The sequence below is a fragment of the Zalophus californianus genome, chromosome 14 (assembly GCF_009762305.2).
Source record: "Zalophus californianus isolate mZalCal1 chromosome 14, mZalCal1.pri.v2, whole genome shotgun sequence".
NCBI lineage: Eukaryota > Metazoa > Chordata > Mammalia > Carnivora > Otariidae > Zalophus > Zalophus californianus.
The window spans coordinates 10063269-10081166 of record NC_045608.1 but is presented as its reverse complement, the minus strand read 5'-3'; the positions used below and the strand labels follow the sequence as shown (position 1 = coordinate 10081166).

General features: G+C 44.1%; 1 protein-coding gene across 1 annotated transcript; it reads left to right on the top strand.

Moving 5' to 3' along the window:
- Positions 1-2018: 2018 nt before the first annotated feature.
- RPL6 (ribosomal protein L6) lies at positions 2019-7503 on the top strand. Its single transcript, XM_027576902.2, has 7 exons — positions 2019-2042; positions 2941-3177; positions 3268-3366; positions 4663-4806; positions 5362-5410; positions 6215-6399; positions 7313-7503. The coding sequence occupies exons 2-7, from the start codon at positions 2941-2943 to the stop codon at positions 7463-7465; spliced, it is 867 nt and encodes a 288-aa protein (XP_027432703.2). The 5' UTR covers positions 2019-2042; the 3' UTR covers positions 7466-7503.
- The last annotated feature ends 10395 nt before the right edge of the window (positions 7504-17898 follow it).

The following is a 17898-nucleotide window of genomic DNA, read 5'->3' as shown; positions in this document are numbered from 1 at the left end:
TTTATTTGAGAGAGAGAAAAAACACCAGTGAGCACGTGTGCCCACAAGCACGGGTAGGGGCAGAGGGAGAGGAAGAAGAAGACTCCAGGCTGAGCAGGAAGCCCCACACAAGGCTCCATCCCAGGACCCTGAGATCATGACCTGAGTCGAAGGCAGATGCTTAACCGAATGAGCCACCCAGGCGCCCCGGCAGGTAATATTGTTATCCTCATTTTAGAAATGAAGAAACTGAGGGTGCCTGGGTGGCTCAGTTGGTTAAGCGTCTGACTTTTGATTTCAGCTTAGGTCATGATCGCAGCGTCATGGGATCGAGCGATGTGGGGCTTCCTGCTCATTGGGGAGTCTGCTTCTCCCTCTCCCTTTGCTCCTCCCCCAGCTCATGCTCTCTCCCTCAAATAGATAAATTAAATTAAATCTTTTTTATTTTTTATGTTTTTAAAGATTTTATTTATTTATTTGACAGACGGAGACACAGTGAGAGAGGGAACACAGCAGGGGGAGTGGGAGAGGGAGAAGCAGGCTTCCTGCGGAGCAGTGAGCCTGATGCGGGGCTCGATCCCAGGACCCCGGGATCATGACCTGAGCTGAAGGCAAACGCTTAACCACCTGAGCCACCCAGGCGCCCCTAAATTAAATTAAATCTTAAAAAAAAAATAGAAATGAAGAAAGGAGTACAACACCTGAAACTAATGCAACATTGTGTGTCAACTATACTTTGATAAATAAAGTAAAACAAAACTTCCAAAAGAAAAGAAATGAAGTACAAAATAGCCAGAAATGCTTGTAGAATGGATGAACAACCATCCTCTTTTTTTTCTTTTTATTTATTTGACAGAGAGAGAGCGAGAGAGGGACAGCGAGAGAGGGACCACAAGCAGGGGGAGTGGGAGAGAGAGAAGCAGGCTTCCCGCTGAGCAGGGAGCCCGATGCGGGGCTCGATTCCAGGACCCTGGGATCGTGACCTGAGCCGAAGGCAGACGCTTAACGACTGAGCCACCCAGGCGCCCCTAGGGGAACAACCATCCTCTTATATGCTTCCATGACTCTTGCATTTATTCTTCCAATTACCACTTCCACCTGCCAAATTTGTATTTATCCTTCCAAATCCAACACAAAACCCAACTCTTTAGCAAAACTTTCCAAAATCTCCCAGAAGAAATAGCTTATAATTATTCATTTTTTTTGTTTGTTTTTCCTTTGAATGTGTGTTCTTTGAGAGCAAGAGTATATTTTATTCATTTTATTTTTTTAAAAGATTTCATTTTAAGTAATCTCTACACCCAATGTGGGGCTCAACCTCATCAACCCCAAGATCAAGAATTACATGCTCTACCAACTGAGCCAGCCAGGCACTCCTATTTTACTTATTTTTTTTTTTAAAGATTTTATTCATTTATTTGACAGAGACACAGCGAGAGAGGGAACACAAGCAGGGGGAGTGGGAGAGGGAGAAGCAGGCTTCCCTCAGAGCAGGGAGCCCGATGCGGGGCTCAATCCCAGGACCCTGGGACCATGACCCGAGCCGAAGGCAGACGGTTAACGACCGAGCCACCCAGGCGCCCCTCTATTTTACTTATTTTAATTCTATCTTTTCTGACTCTTCTCCATTGAGCACTGGCTATAGTCTGGGATACAGGCATTAAGTTAACTGCAGAGAAAACGTCCATGGAAGGTTCCCAACTAGCCTTTCATAACAAAGATTTCACTTTATTTGGAGATTTGGTCTTTCATCTCTCTCTCCCTTCTTACATTGAAAATGCTAGTCCTTTCTAATGTCCTTAGTAAGCAAAATAAAAAGCTGTAATTTATGTCGGCTTCCAAAAGTATTTTGAGAATTTTATTGTTCTATAAAGTGAAACATTTTCAAAATGTTTTTCGCTTTTGCCTCTTAGAAGAAAGAGCTCTCCATACGGGTCTGTCAAAGGAGGGGAAACTACATTTCCCATAATGCCCCAGATCCGGAAGGAAGTGAGACTCAACACCTCCCGTGATTCCTTATAGACCGGAAGCTGAGACCTTAGTTCTCTTTCCCATCTTGCAAGGTAAGAATGGCCGGTTCTCCGTGGAAGACTCGATTTCGGGCTCCCCAATCCCTCGCCATCCGAATCAGGAGGCTGTCAAGTGAACACCTGCAGGGGTCGGACTTGCTCGGGATCAACTGAGAGGCCTCCCAAACGCTTCATTTATCCCGCCTGGGTTTGCGCAGGGGCACGAAGAGGGTGAAGTGGAATGCCGAAGGGGCTTGGGAGCTCCCGGCTGCGTGCCACCCTCTTGGGCTGGGGATACAGGGCCCTTCTGGGAATCTGTAGCGGAATGGTGGGGCCGCAGGGACCAGGATGACGGCGCGCGCTCCGGAATCCCGGGTTCGGGTTCCAAAGGACACCGCTGAGTTTGTTTGAGCCACGTTGAGCTTTGGGGCTGAGGCCAAATGCTACTTTGCCTTCTTCCCACGTCCGCGACCGGAAGTCGCCTCTTGGCTTTGCGCTTTTCAGTCTGGCCTGAGTTTGGGCTGGATGTTAGTGTGTTCTCGACTCCTACGCTGAATTTCTTGAATGAGACAGCAGTCTGAAAAGCGCAAAAGCCCTGGAAGCAAACGGTTTCAGGGTCCCTCCTCGCTGCTTCATAGCTGTGGCAATTTGTTAAGATTTCCACAAAACCGGAATAGTGAACGAATGCAATAGGGACTTTAGACCACTAAATATTTAGCAAACAGATGTAAGATCTCTTCAAATTCTTACAAATTAGTCACTCTGAGGGTTATTGCAGATGTGTGTGGTTTGGGATCTTAAGGGGAGGGATGAAAGGATGTTAGAGCTACTTGGGGGGAGAGGGTGAGGATTCGTCGTCTTGAAAGCCTATCGGTGTACTGTTCAGACATTGTTTTGTCATGGGATAATTGGTGAAATACGTTTCTTTTTTTTAAAATATGTGTACTGATAGATGGCGGGCGAAAAAGCTGAGAAGCCGGATACTAAGGAGAAGAAACCTGAAGCTAAGAAGGCTGATGCCGGTGGCAAGGCTAAGAAGGGTAACCCCAAGGCTAAAACGCCAAAGAAGGGGAAGCCCCACTGCAGCCGAAACCCTGTACTTGTCAGAGGAATTGGCAGGTATTCCCGATCGGCTATGTATTCCAGAAAGGCCATGTACAAGAGGAAGTATTCGGCAGCTAAGTCTAGGGTAAGGGATGAGAAGGATCGCTGACCGACTTAGAGCTTCACCTTAGAAATTTTGTCTGCCTCTGACTTTGATGCTTTTGTGTCCTGATAGGTTGAAAAGAAAAAGAAGGAGAAAGTTCTTGCTACTGTCACAAAACCAGTTGGTGGTGACAAGAACGGTGGTACCCGAGTGGTTAAACTTCGCAAAATGGTAAGATTCGGAAGAAACTGTAAACGGGAAGCTTGATTACAGAATACCGTGAGGGGTTTTTTGTGTTCTAAGGTTTTAGAAGTTTGTATTGGCCAGAGAATTACTAATGGAGGATTCTGGGTTTACAACCAGGCCTCGTAAATATTTGTTGTTTGATCTTAAGTAGAGTTGCCTTTCTGTGCTTTTGTTTCTTCGCCTGTAGAGCAGGAATAAAGCTCTGTCTCACAGTGTTGTGAGAGTTAAGAGGGGCGTGAATTCTCAGGTGCTGCCAGGCCTGTAGAACAGCTATGTACCACAGCACTGTTGCTTGGCTTCTTTACCATGCACAAGACCCAACACTTCCTCAACGTTTGCTCTGTAATTTCTGTTACGAAAATATTTCCAGTTATATTATGGTCATCACAGTTGAAAATTACTGCCCCGGAGGGTTAAGTGGCGCTTCCGGGCTGGTTTTTCTATTAGGTACTAATGTTTGTGGTCAAAGCAGGAGGTTATTGTGAGTTACTTGTCATACACTTAATAGTTTTTGTGTGGGGTCCTGTTTTTCCAATAAATGAACTGGTGGTCCTGATCGAGCTGTGTTTTGTTTTCCTTTGTGCATAATGTAGTGATGTAGTTTAATGTGGGGGATGTGAACACAATGGAAAAACAAGCCATGCCTCCTTCATATATCACACATAATCTCCAAAATATGTGTCAGACGTGTTTCTGGAGAAGTACAGTTTAGGTTAAGGTCAGGGAGCCCAGGAAAGCTTGAGAATCATTGCTATACCACAGTGTGTGATGGTAGGACAGTGTATGAGAGCATGTTGTCTTAATTCCAAAGTTTGGTTTAATCCCAAGTCTACAAACGTAACTTGCTTGATGCTTTTTTTTTTTTTTTTTAGATTTTATTTATTAGAGAGAAACAGCATGAGGGGGAGGGGGTCAGAGGGAGAAGCAGGCTCCCGGCTGAGCCAGGAGCCCGATGTGGAACTCGATCCCAGGACTCCGGGATCATGACCTGAGCCAAAGGCAGATGCTTAACCAGCTGAGCCACCCAGGCGCCCTGCTTTATGCTTTCTGCTGTGCCTGAACACACAGCTCCTTTAGTTAAATGGATTCCCTCTTGTGTTTTGCATAGGAAGGGATAAGCAGCATTGACCTTTTCCAAATTTATTGACTTGGGAGAAGTGAAAATGAAATGTAACCGTGTAAATCATTTAAAATAGGTGTTGCAAGTGTCTCACTGTCACAACCAGCTCTGCTAATCTGATTAGCTTGTTTAAATAAGTGGGACCTATGGATTCCTTACAGCCTAGGTATTACCCTACTGAAGATGTGCCTCGAAAGCTGTTGAGCCATGGCAAAAAACCTTTCAGTCAGCACGTGAGAAAGCTGCGAGCTAGTATCACCCCCGGGACCATTTTGATCATCCTCACTGGGCGCCACAGAGGCAAGGTGAGCAGAGCAGACCCGACCCGTCAGCTCAGGTGCCTAAGGTGGTTGACGATAACGTGTTCACACTCTGGGTAGAGTTTCTTTATTTGCCTATGGTAACTGTAGTTCACGGGGGGGCTGATGGGGTGGGGGGTGTAACAACCAGTAGCCCAGTCACTAGCATAATGTGTTTAGTCCATAGTGTACAATAAATTATCATTTCCTGCTGGTGGGAATACTTACTACAGATGATTTAGATGTCCTTGTTACCCAAAAGTATTTATATTTTTTAGTTATTTCCTTAGAATAGTTTTGCAGGGTAGAACTACTGAGTTAAAGAATGTTAATTTTTTTTATTGTTAGAAGTAATAGCTGCTCATTATAAACAAGCACACAAAAATACTGCTCATATCCAAGGGTCGCCCCTGTTGGTAGTTTGGTATATTTGATTCCAGAGTTGCTGAGCAGATACATACTGAGAAATTTCCTTTACCAAATTTAGAAGCCTATGATTTGATTCATTTAGAAGTCTTTTTTTAATCACAGGGATGTCTGACATGTCTGTTTAATTTACAGAGGGTAGTTTTCCTGAAGCAACTGAGCAGTGGCTTGCTACTTGTGACTGGTAAGAAAATCCTTGGATTTTATATTCTCTGAAACTTGGCTTGCTTACTTATTTATTTAAAGATTTTATTTATTTGACAGAGACACAGCGAGAGAGGGAACACAAGCAGGGGGAGTGGGAGAGGGAGAAGCAGGCTTCCCACGGAGCAGGGAGCCCGATGCGGGGCTCGATGATCCCAGGACCCTGGGATCATGACCTGAGCCGAAGGCAGACGCTTAACGACTGAGCCACCCAGGTGCCCCTGAAACTTGGCATTTTTAAATGTACTTTTGCTTCCACCACTGGAAGTTCCAGTGTTGTGAGATTATGTGCCCCATTTTATTGTCTTGCATATACCTGAGTTCTAAGGGAGCCGGTATTTAAATTTTGTGTGGCCACATAGCACCAAGTAACTGCCACCTAAAGTGCAGAATGGTTGGCTGTTAACCCCAAGGAATGATCCTGCATAAGACTTGTAATTGGTCTGCCACTTGGAACCAGAGTACATTTGCCAAACAAGTTAAAAAGTGAACTGTTCACTCTGGAAAGCAGTCCTTGGTTGAAATTTGTCAGGGACCTGTGGCTTTGGCCAACGTGTATGAGTGACTATGCCGTCTCCCAGCTTGGGTGACTTAAGATTTGAGAAGGGGGAGCCTTGGACAAACTGATATCTTGAAAAAGTCTGGATCCTGGCTGTAAAAAGGGCAGTTTGAGATTTCTTCAGCTGAACAGAAAATTCAGCACACCAGGTTTCTTTAAATCCAAAGACTGTTCTTAAATCTTTGCTTTCTCTTTCCCTCAATATATTGATTTTTCCCCCCTTAGGACCTCTGTCCCTCAATCGAGTTCCTCTGCGTAGAACACACCAGAAATTCGTCATTGCTACTTCTACCAAAATTGATATCAGCAGTGTGAAAATCCCCAAACATCTCACTGATGCTTACTTCAAGAAGAAGAAGCTGCGTAAGCCCAGACACCAGGAGGGTGAGATCTTCGACACCGAGAAAGAGGTAAGCTTCTCTTTCTGTCTTGGCCTCTGATAGCTCCAGCTTCCCTGGGTGGGAGTGAAAACAAAGTTTTCACAAAGAATTGACAAAAGTTGTTAATAATGAGGAATATCTGGGGAATAATATCGTTCCAGATGGTGCTACATTCAGTGATTCTTAATGATAGCTGAAAGCTCGCTCAGAATCTTTTTTAAGATTTTATTTGACAGTGATGGGGCGCCTGGGTGGCTCAGTCCTTAAGCGTCTGCCTTCTGCTCAGGTCATGATCCCAGGGTCCTGGGTTCGAGCCCCGCATCACTCCCCCTGCTTGTGTTCTGCTCTTGCTGTGTCTCTCTCTGTCAGATAAATAAAATCTTAAAAAAAAAAAAAAAAAAAAAAAGATTTTATTTGACAGTGAGAGCACAAGCAGGAGGAGCAGCAGAAGCAGGCTCCCTGCTTGGCAGGGAGCCCGATGCGGGGCTCCATCCCAGAAACCTGGGATCATGGCCTGAGCCAAAGGCAGATGCTTAACCGACTGAGACACCCAGGCGCCCCTAACTCTACTGTTCTATTGGGCGTTCCCCCCAATATCTTTGTTTGTCCTTTTTTTGGGAAGGGGAGGGAAAGAACCTTAAGCAGGCTCCATGCCTAGCTCAGAGCCCCACATGGGGCTTGATCTCACAACGCTGAGATGATGACCTGAGCCAAAATAAGGCTCAGACGCTTTCCTGACTGAGCCACCCAGGCGCTCCCACCCTTGTTTATCTTTGATACCTATTAAAGTAGACAAAAGGGAAAGAGCTACTGTTTTACTATATTAAAAACAAGGTTATACTACTTCACAGCCCTCCAAAGAAAGGATTATCAAAATATCCCTGGGATTGAGTACTTGTGCCCTGTTTTTAAATGATTTTTTCTTTTCTTTTTCTCCCCCTAGAAATACGAGATTACAGAGCAGCGCAAGGTTGATCAGAAAGCTGTGGACTCGCAAATTCTGCCAAAAATCAAAGCTGTTCCTCAGCTTCAGGGCTACCTCCGCTCTGTGTTTTCTCTCACAAATGGAGTTTACCCTCACAAATTGGTGTTCTAAATTTCTTACAAAGAACGTAATTAAATAACTGATCCATTTCCTTTGTGTCTTTTTTAAAATTTTTATCTGCCTAGAGGTGTGGTTTGACTCAGCCAGCTTGTGGGATCTGAATCTCCTCAGAGGAGTGGGATTTGGGAGGGTGGTACCAGTACAATGGGACCTCCTCTTCTGTTTTGGATCAGCATTTTAAGCTTCCTTAGTGTCTGGCTTGTCATCCAGCACCCACCCGTACGAAATAGCACCATTTCCCCGGGCATCACTGAACAGGTCAGTACTGGACCATGAGGACAAGAAACAACTCTGCTTTTGAGGCCACAGACTTTTCCTTCCTTTGACGACTACCCATTTCTCCTCGTCGGCCCAACTCCTGATCATTGCTGTTAGTCTTGTGTATCTAGTTTTTTAAAAGCATACACAGCAAATGAGTATAATGATTTACTATCCCCCCCTTTTTTTTTAAGCCAAAAACCTCGTGTTCTATACATACCGTTAACCAGATAATCTGTTTTGGGCATTCCATAAAGTCCGTTTTCACTGATGCCCAGGGTAGTGTACCATTATATGGATATTTGGGTTTACATCGTTTTTTAATTGTATACAAAGTAGTAAATTCAAGTGTGCACACAGGTAAGTATCAGGTAAGAATTGTTTTTGGCTGAGTAAGGATTTATGCATTTTAATTTTAGTGGTTTGTGCTCCTATACAAGAGTGTCCCGTTTCTCCACGGGCTCCCTTGAAAAACAGGTCATCAGACTCAGGGTTTTGTCAGTAGATGAGTGGAAGATGGCCCTGGTGGGTTTTTGAAGTTGCTTTTGTTGACAGTTTACATTAGGTGAGATAATTTTGAGTGTGTAGTTGTGTGACAGCTGTGCGTTGGGTAAGCATCACCACCACGAAAGTTCCCTCATGCCCATGACGTCCGCACCCACTCGAGGCAGTCCCCGATCAAACTTCTGTTCCTATAGTTTCGCTTTTTCAGAATGTCCCACAATGTGCTTCTTAGCATAATGTTCCTGAGATTTGTTCATATCCATGGCTCAGTAGTTCTTGTCCGTTGTTGCTCCAGTAGATCCTTATATCACTATCCTAAAGTTCACCCAGTGAAAGACATTTGGGTTGTTCAGGATTCCTGGAGATAATGAATAAAGCCACTATCAACATTCACATACAGGTTTTTGTGTGGGTATGTTTTCATTTCCGGTCGGTGAAAACGCAGGATTGCTGGATTATATGGTCAATGCATGTTCAACTTTGTAAGAAACTGGCAGACTTCCCCATTTTGCATTCCACCTGCAACGTGTGACAGTTTGTTATTCCACTTCTCAGAACTTGGTATTTATGATTTTTCATAATTGAGATAAAATTGAATACCGTCGGTGTACAGGTCAGGGGTATAACGTAATGGTCACTACCATAAGTCTAGTTAACATCCATCACCATGTGTAGTTAGAAAATCTAACAACTTATAAAATCTAGCAACTTTCAAATGATAACAGTATTAACAGTAGTCCCCATGCTGTATGTTACATCCTCATCCCCATGATTGTCTTAATTCTAGTCTCACCACTAGGTATATAACGTGCTCTGGAACATTTTTGAAACAAATCCAAACATGCCACTTCTGGCTGTGGTCTCTTAGTGGTTCTTTTTCACTTCCAAGGTCATTTTGGCCACAAGGTCCTCCGGCCCATTTCTTAAGCCTACTCTTCCTCTCTGCCCTTCAGACACCAATTAGGGAGTAGATACCCCAGGTTACCCCACTTCTGTCTGACTTGGTTACCTTACAACCGTCATCAAGTTCAATGTTTATGATGACTTGAACAGAACTCAGAAACACCTGATTGCATTTGTTATTAAAAAGGATAAAATTCACAACAGCCTAATGGAAGAGCTCTATAGCACAAAGGTAAGGATAGTGGGGGAAGCATGGATTTTGCATGTCCTCCCCAGGCAAGGCTCTCTCCCAGCACCTCTTCACCAACCTGGAAGCGCAACAAACCTTGTTGCTCAAGTTCTTTGTTTTCCCCCAAGAGTTTTTGCAGAGGTTAATCTCCAGCTGCTTCTCCACCCCAATCCCAGGCCCACCACCCTGCCCTGCCTTGCCTTAAGTCTAGGGAGGGCTGAAAGTTCCAACCCTATCAGTTGGACTTTCTGGTGACCAGCGCCATCTTGAGGCTGGGGTCCTATCCTATGTCACTGCATTAGCATAAACTCGGTTATCTAAAGGAGCTTAACAGTAACAAGATACCCCTATCACTGGGGAAATTCCATGGGTTTTAGGAGCTCTGCCAGGAAGCAGGGACAAAGACCAAATATATTTTATATATATATATATATATTTTAATGTTTATTCATGAGAGACAGGCAGAGGGAGAAGCAGGCTCCCCGCCTAGCCGGGAGCCCAATGTGGGACTCGATCCCAGCACCCTGGGATCATGACCTGAGCCGAAAGGCAGACGCTTAACCATCTGAGCCACCCAGGAGCCCTCAAATATATTTTTGTGTTACATCCCATTTCCCATCTCAAGTTCTTTAGCTTAAACACACAGGCCAAATTCCTTTTGCCGTATGAAGTAACATACACAGCGAGCCAGGGACTGGAGCATGGACATGATTTGAGGCTATTACTCAGCCTGTGGCACCTCCCAGGCTGTCGTGACCAGGGTCTAGGGCCTGATTCCCAACTTTAGAGGCTCTAATAAGTGTTGAACAGAGCTCGGTGCTACTCTGCCGTGGGCAATTAAAAAAAAAAAATGTGAGGAAAGGCAACAGTGTTCTGAATTACCCCATATATTATGCAAATAGAAGATTGGAATTTCTCTGGGAAAAGGGTGTGGAATAATTCATTCAAAAGATATCCATCAAGTGCAGGTCAATTGCAAACAGTAGAGGTTAATGTTAAAGCTTTGGGAATTGAAAAGACTTGGATTTGAATCCTGGTTTTGCTGCTTTTTCATTTACCTTTCAGATAATCAATATAATGATAGGAAATGCTACGATTCTGAGTATGTGCTAAGCAGTTAAAGTATATACTTTTTTCTGTATAATTGTTTTATTGTGATAAAATATAACAATATGTACTATTTTAAACCTTTTTAAGTGTGCAGTTCCTTTTGTGCAACCATTACCACCATCCATCTCCAGAACTTTTTTGTCATTCCGAACTGAAACCCTGTACCCTTTAATGGCTGACTCCCTATTCCCCCTCTGCCCTAGCCTCTGGTATTCTATTCTACTTGGTCTCTAGAATTGGACTATTTTATGTACCTCACATACAGTATTTCTATCTGGCTTATTTCACGTTGCATGATGTCTTCAAGCTTCATCCATGTTGTAGCACGTGTCAGTACTTCACTCCTTTTTATGGCTGAATCATATTCCATTGCTTGGATATATTACATTTTGTTAACTCATTCACCCATGGATGCAGGTTTGGGTTGTTTAACCCTTTTGGCAACCGTGAATAAAGCTGCTGTGAACATTGATACACGGGTATTTATTCAGGTTCCTGCTTTCAATTATGTTTGGTATATTAGAAGTGGAATTGCTTGGGGGTGCCTGGCTGGCTCAGTTGGTAGAGCATGCAACCCTTGATCTTGGGGTTGTGAATTCAAGCCCCACTTTGGGTGTAGAGATTACGTAAAATTTTTTTAAAAAGAGTACCTTGAGAGCTCGTTAGAGGTTTTAGCTTGGGAGTGCAACTACTCGTATATCCTTGACCAAAGAATGGCCCTCCTCTATAGGGGAAGGTCGTCCTCTTTGACCGAGCGCACGGCATTGGGAGGGATGCCCATGGAGCGGTGAGGGAGGAAGGGGACCCCCGCCTAGCCAGCCACATACCTTAAGAGCCTCTGTAAGCCGGCTACTGGCAAGTGAATATAGTAGCGGAGCATAAAGAACTTTCAAAAGTCTGCTCTGGTGAGAGACATCACTCAGGCTGCTAAGCGGGGGCAGGACCCTCGCTGGGACAGTGTGGTCTCAGGATCCCCGGGGTCACAGGAAGACCAGGGGTGCCGAGTGCGGCAGAGTTCCCAGGTATCGGAGCAGGGAAGCTGGCTGCAAACAATGAGCACAGGAGTGGGCTCCCAGCTCGGGGTTGTCATAAACTGTGAACCATGGCACAGTCAGGTGACTGCTCTCCGAGCAGGGGCCCAACAAGTGGCAGAACCGGCGAGACCTCCCCCCATCTTCCCCTGGGGGGAGCGGTGCAGGAGCACGCCACAGGAGTCAGCTGGGTTTGGAGACTCCAAACGAGGTCGTGTGCCAGAGATAGAAATGCTGGATCACAGGCTGGGTGAGCACGAAGTGCAGACAGAGACCAGGAAGACAGGAGTGATTGCTTTTCTCTGAGGGCACACTGAGGAGTGGGGCCCCGAGCTTTTGGCTCCAGGGCCAGAGATTGGGTGGCTGCCATTTTCATTCTCATCCTCTAAAGCTGTGTGGAAAGCCTTCAGGGAACATGGGCCACATAGAGCAAACCGGAGATTACTTAGCCTGCCCCCCCCACCCCCCCGCCCCCCCCCCCCACAAGGGCAGCACAATTCTGCCCAGGGCAAAGACACTTGAGAATCAACTCAACAGGCCCCTCCCCCAAGAGATCAGCAAGAACATCCAGTCAAGACCAAGTTTACTGATCAATGAGAACTGCAAAACGGCAGCACATAGAATTCATGGATTTTCCCCATGATTCTTTAGTCTTTCAATTTAATTTTTTTTTTTTTTTCAGAAAGAAAGAGAAAAGGGGCACCTGGGTGGCTCAGTCGTTAAGCATCTGCCTTCGGCTCAGGTCATGATCCCAGGGTCCTGGGATCGAGCCCCGCATCAGGCTCCCTGCTCCGCGGGAAGCCTGCTTCTCCTTCTCCCACTCCCCCTGCTTGTGTTCCCTCTCTTGCTGTGTCTTTCTCTGTCAAATAAATAAATAAAATCTTTAAAAAAAAAAAAAAGAGAAAGGACCCAAATAAAATCATGAATGAAAGAGGAGAGATCACAACCAACACCAAAGAAATACAATTGTAAGAGCATATTATGAGCAACTATACGCCAACAAATTAGGCAGTCTCAAAGAAATGGATGCATTCCTAGAGATGTATAAAACAAAAGTGTAACAGGAAGAAATAGAACATCTGAACAGACTGATAACCAGCAAGAAAATTGAAGCAGTAATCGGTGCCTGGGTGGCTCAGTCACTAAACACCTGCCTTCGGCTGAGGTCATGATCCCAGGGTCTTGGGATGGAGCCCCACATTGGGCTCCCTGCTCCACTGGAAGCCTGCTTCTCCCTCTCCCACTCCCCCTGCTTGTGTTCCTTCTCTTGCTGTGTCTCTCTCTGTCAAATAAAGAAATAAAATCTTTAAAAAAAATTGAAGCCGTAATCAAAATCTCCCCACAAACAAGATCCCAGGGCCAGATGGCTTCCCAGGGGAAATCTACCATACATTTAAATTTAAATTTAAAGAAGAATTAATACCTATTCTTCTGAAGCTGTTTCAAAAAATAGAAATGGAGGGGCGCCTGTGTGGCTCAGTTGGCTAGGCGACTGCCTTCGGCTCAGGTCATGATCCTGGAGTCCCGGGATCGAGTCCCACATCCCCCACAGAAGCAGGGAGTCTGCTTCTCCCTCTGACCCTCTTCCCTCTCGTGCTCTCTATCTCTCATTCTCTCTCTCAAATAAATAAATAAAATCTAAAAAAAAAAAATAGAAATGGAAGGAAAACTTCCAAACTCTTTCTACAAGGCCAGCATTACCTTGATCCCAAACCAAGACAAAGACCCCACCAAAAAGGAGAATTATAGACGAATATCCCTGATGCACATGGATGTAAAAATTCTCACCAAAATAGTAGCCAAGAAGATCCAATAGTCCATTAAAGGATTATTCACCACGACCAAGTGGGATTTATTCCTGGGTTGCAAGGGTGGTTCCACAAATCAATCAATGTGATACACTACATAAATAAAAGAAAGGATGAGAACCATACGATCCTCTCCATAGATGCAGAAAAAGCATTTGACAAAGTACAGCATCCTTTCTTGATTAAAACTCTTCACAGCGGGGGCGCCTGGGTGGCTCAGTTGGTTAAGCGACTGCCTTCGGCTCAGGTCATGATCCTGGAGTCCTGGGATCGAGTCCCGCATCGGGCTCCCTGCTCAGCAGGGAGTCTGCTTCTCTCTCTGACCCTCTTCCCTCTCGTGCTATCTCTCATTCTCTCTCTTTCAAATAAATAAATAAAATCTTTAAAAAAAAATAAAAAATAAAACTCTTCACAGCAGTGCGCCTGGGTAGGTCAGTCGTTAAGCGTCTGCCTTCGGCTCAGGTCATGATCCCAGGGTCCTGGGATCGAGCCCCACATCAGGCTCCCTGCTCAGCAGGAAGCCTGCTTCTCCCTCTCCCACTCCCCCTGCTTGTGTTCCCTCTCTCGCTGTGTCTCTCTCTGTCAAATAAATAAATAAAACCTTTAAAAAAAAATCTTAAAAAAAAAAAACTCTTCACAGTGCAGGGATAGAGGGAACATACCTCAATATCATAAAAGCCATCCATGAAAAACCCACAGCGAATATCATCCTCAATGGGGAAAATCTGAGAGCTTTTCACCTAAGGCCAAGAACACGGCAGAGATGTCCACTATCATCACTGCTTTTCAACATAGTACTTGAAGTCTTAGCCTCAGCAATCAGACAACAAAAAGAAATATAAGGCATCTGAATTGTCAAGAACTCAAACTCTCACTCTTTGCAGATGACTCAATACTCTATGTGAAAAACCCAAAAGACTCCACCCCAAAATTGCTAGAAATCATACAGGAATTCAGCAAAGTGGCAGGATATAAAATCAATGCACAGAAATCAGTTGCATTTCTATACAGTAACAGTGAGACAGAAGAAAGAGAAATTAAGGAGTTGATCCCATTTACAATGACACCCAAAACCATAAGGTACCTAGGAATAAACCTAACCAAAGAGGCAAAAGATCTGTACTCAGAAAGCTATTGAGAAGATGCAGAGAAATGGAAAAATGTTCTATGCTCATGGATTAGAAGAACAAATATTGCTAAAATGTCTATGCTACCTACAACAATCTACACATTCAATGCAATCCCTATCAAAATACCATCAGTATTTTTCACAGAGCTGGAACAAATAATCCTAAAATTTGTATGGAACCAGAAAAGACCCCAAATAGCCAGAGGAATTTTGAAAAAGAAAACCAAAGCTGGTGGCATCACAATTCCAGACTTCAAGCTCTATTACAAAGCTGTAATCATCAAGACAGTATGGCACTGGCACAAAAACAGACACACAGATCAATGGAACAGAATAGAGAACCCAGAAATGGACCCTCAACTCTATGGTCAGCTAATCTTCGACTAAGCAGGAAAGAACAGCCAATGGAAAAAAGACAGTCTCTTCAACAAAAGGTGTTGGGAAAATTGGACAGCCACATGCCAAAGAATGGATCTGGACCATTTCCTTACACCACACACAAAAATAGACTCAAAATGGATGAAAGACCTCAATGTGAGACAGGAATCCATCAAAATCCTAGAGGGGAACAGAGACAGCAACCTCTGTGACCTCGGCCACCGCAACTTCTTGCTAGACATGTCTCCAAAGGCAAGAGAAACAAAGGCAAACATGAATTATTGGGACTTCATCAAGATAAAAAGCTTTTGCACAGCAAAGGAAACAGTCGACAAAACCAAAAGACAGCCGACAGGATGGGAGAAGATATTTGCAAATGACATATCAGAGAAAAGGCTAGTATCCAAAATCTATGAAGAACTTATCAAACTTAACACCTGAAGAACAAATAATCCAATCAAGAAATGGGCAGAAGACATGAACAGACATTTCTCCAAAGAAGACATCCAAAATGGCCAACAGACACATGAAAAAATTCTCAACATCACTTGGCACCAGGGAAGTACAAATCAAAACCATTTAGTCAGAATGGCTAAAATTAAGAAGTCAGGAAAGGACAGATGTTGGTGAGGATGCAGAGAAAGGGGAACCGTCCTACACTGTTGGTGGGAATGCAAGCTGGTGCAGCCACTCTGGAAAACAGTATGGAGGTTCCTTAAAAAGTTGAAAATAGAGCTACCCTTGGGCACCTGGGTGGCTCAGTCATTAAGTATCTGCCTTCAGCTCAGGTCATGATCCCAGGGTCCTGGGATCGAGCCCCGCATCGGGCTCCCTGCTCCGTGGGAAGCCTCCTTCTCCCTCTCCCACTCTCCCTGCTTGTGTTCCCTCTCTCGCTGTGTCTCTCTCTGTCAAATAAATAAAATCTTTAAAAAAAAAAAGAAAAGAAAAGAAAATAGAGCTACCCTCCGACCCAGCGATTGCACTACTAGGTATTTACCCCAAAGATACAAATGTAGTGATCCAAAGGGGCACCTGCACCCCAATGTTTATAGCAGCAATGTCCACAATAGCCAAAATATGGAAAGAGCACAGATGTCCATCAACAGGTGAATGGATACAGAAGATGTGGTATATATATATATGATGGAATATTATGGAGCCATCAAAAAAATGAAATCTTGCCATTTGCAACAACGTGGATGGAACTGGAGGGTATTATGCTAAGTGAAATAAGTCAATCAGAGAAAGACAATTATCATATGATCTCACTGATATGCAGAGTTTAAGAAACAAAACAGAGGATCATAGGGGAAGAGAGGAAAAAATAAAACAAGATGAAACCAGAGAGGGAATCAAATCATAGGAGACTCTTAATCATAGGAAACAAACTGAGGGTTGCTGGAGGGGATGGGGGGGCAGGGGTAGAATGATGGGGTAACTGGGTGACGGACATTAAGGAAGGCACATGATATAATGAGCACTGTGTATTATATAAGACTGATGAATCACATACTGTACCTCGGAAACCAATAATACATTATATGGTAATTAAAAAAAAATTAAATTTAAGATAAATAAATAAAAACTTTAAAAAGTACGTTAAAAAAAGAAGTGGAATTGCCTGATTATATGGTAATTATATGTTTAGTTTCTAGTTTCTTGAGGAACCGCCATACTGCTTTTCACATTAAGATATATGCTTTTAACTCTCTTAATACTATCACCATAGGAAGGAGGTTCTTGTATTTTCATTATCATTCCTATTTTACAGATGGGAAGCCTAAGGCACAGAGAGGTTAAGGAACTCCTCCAAATGGGATGAACCTGGATTGTCTGGCCCTTGGACCCATCCTCTTAACTATGTCCTCTATCACCTCTCAAATTATTAAAGCAGAGCCTTGGTTCAATTAATGTCCCTACCTATGGTCTTCCCTACAAAAGATGACCTGGTATTAATTCATTTAGTGATTCTTCAACTCTGTATTAAGCACTGACCATGTGCCAAGCGTTGTGCTAGACATTATGTATCTTAGAGTCTATCAAGGGAGAGAAGGCACCTAAATTTTTATTACTAATCATTCAATTGCAGTTAAGGACTACTAAAAGAGGCAGACCTTGATGTTTGGATGGGGGGAGCAGGGATGTTCTCTGTGAGATAGCTGAGACCTGAAGGATGAGTAGGAGTTTGCCAACCTACCCAGGTGGGGAAGTGCATCTAGGCTGGCGATCAGGAAGTATAAAGGCCAAGAGGTAAGAACAGTTATACAATTGGTAAAGAAATGGAAAGAAGCCAGGGTGACTTTCTTAGATCACCATGGACACTAGTCTAAGACGAGGTGAAGAAGCAGCCGGAGGGTAGGAGCATAAGGGAGCATGTAGTACATGTAAGTCATAAAACCACAGTGTGGATGAATGTGTGAAGTTTTTTGCACAGCATCTTCAGATTCCCTGAGCAGGAAAACCCTTTATGAAGCAACTACTTCATTCCAAGTAACATGCCAGGCACTAGGGATTTAGGGATTAACCATAAAAAACAAAACAAAACAAAACAAAACAAAAAAAACCTCAGTATCGTCAGTGGCTGACTAATATTAGAAAAGCATGTATTCATCCCTCCTGGGTCTGTGGGTAGGCTGTGGGTTGGTTTTACTTCAGGACAGGGATCTGTGGGGCTCAGCTCCAGGCTGTGTGCTGGTAGGTCAGGTCTGCCACATGTATCATTTGGGGACCAACAACTCCCAAAGCGTGTGCTTCTCTTGACTCATGCCAAACTGCACAAACAGATTTAACCTCTGCTCACATCACATCTGCTAAAACTCCATTGGCTAAAGGATGTCACATGGTCAACCCCAACCTCAATAGGGCGGGGAAATCTACTTGACTGGCTCTGATGGGAAGTCTGGAAAGTCCCTCTATTAGTGTTCTGGGCTGTGGTAACAAAGTACCACTAACTGGATGGTTTATTTATTTTTTTAAAGATTTTATTTCTTTATTTGACAGAGAGAGACACAGCGAGAGAGGGAACACAAGCAGAGGGAGTGTGAGAGGGAGAAGCAGGCTTCCTGCGGAGCAGG

Excerpts from the sequence above, each read along its gene's own strand:
- RPL6 (XM_027576902.2), top strand. The coding sequence starts at position 2,941 with ATGGCGGGCGAAAAAGCTGAGAAGCCGGATACTAAGGAGAAGAAACCT. Across the intron at positions 4,807-5,361 it reads CTGGGCGCCACAGAGGCAAG|AGGGTAGTTTTCCTGAAGCA; the intron begins GTGAGCAGAGCA and ends TTTAATTTACAG. Across the intron at positions 6,400-7,312 it reads TCTTCGACACCGAGAAAGAG|AAATACGAGATTACAGAGCA; the intron begins GTAAGCTTCTCT and ends TTCTCCCCCTAG.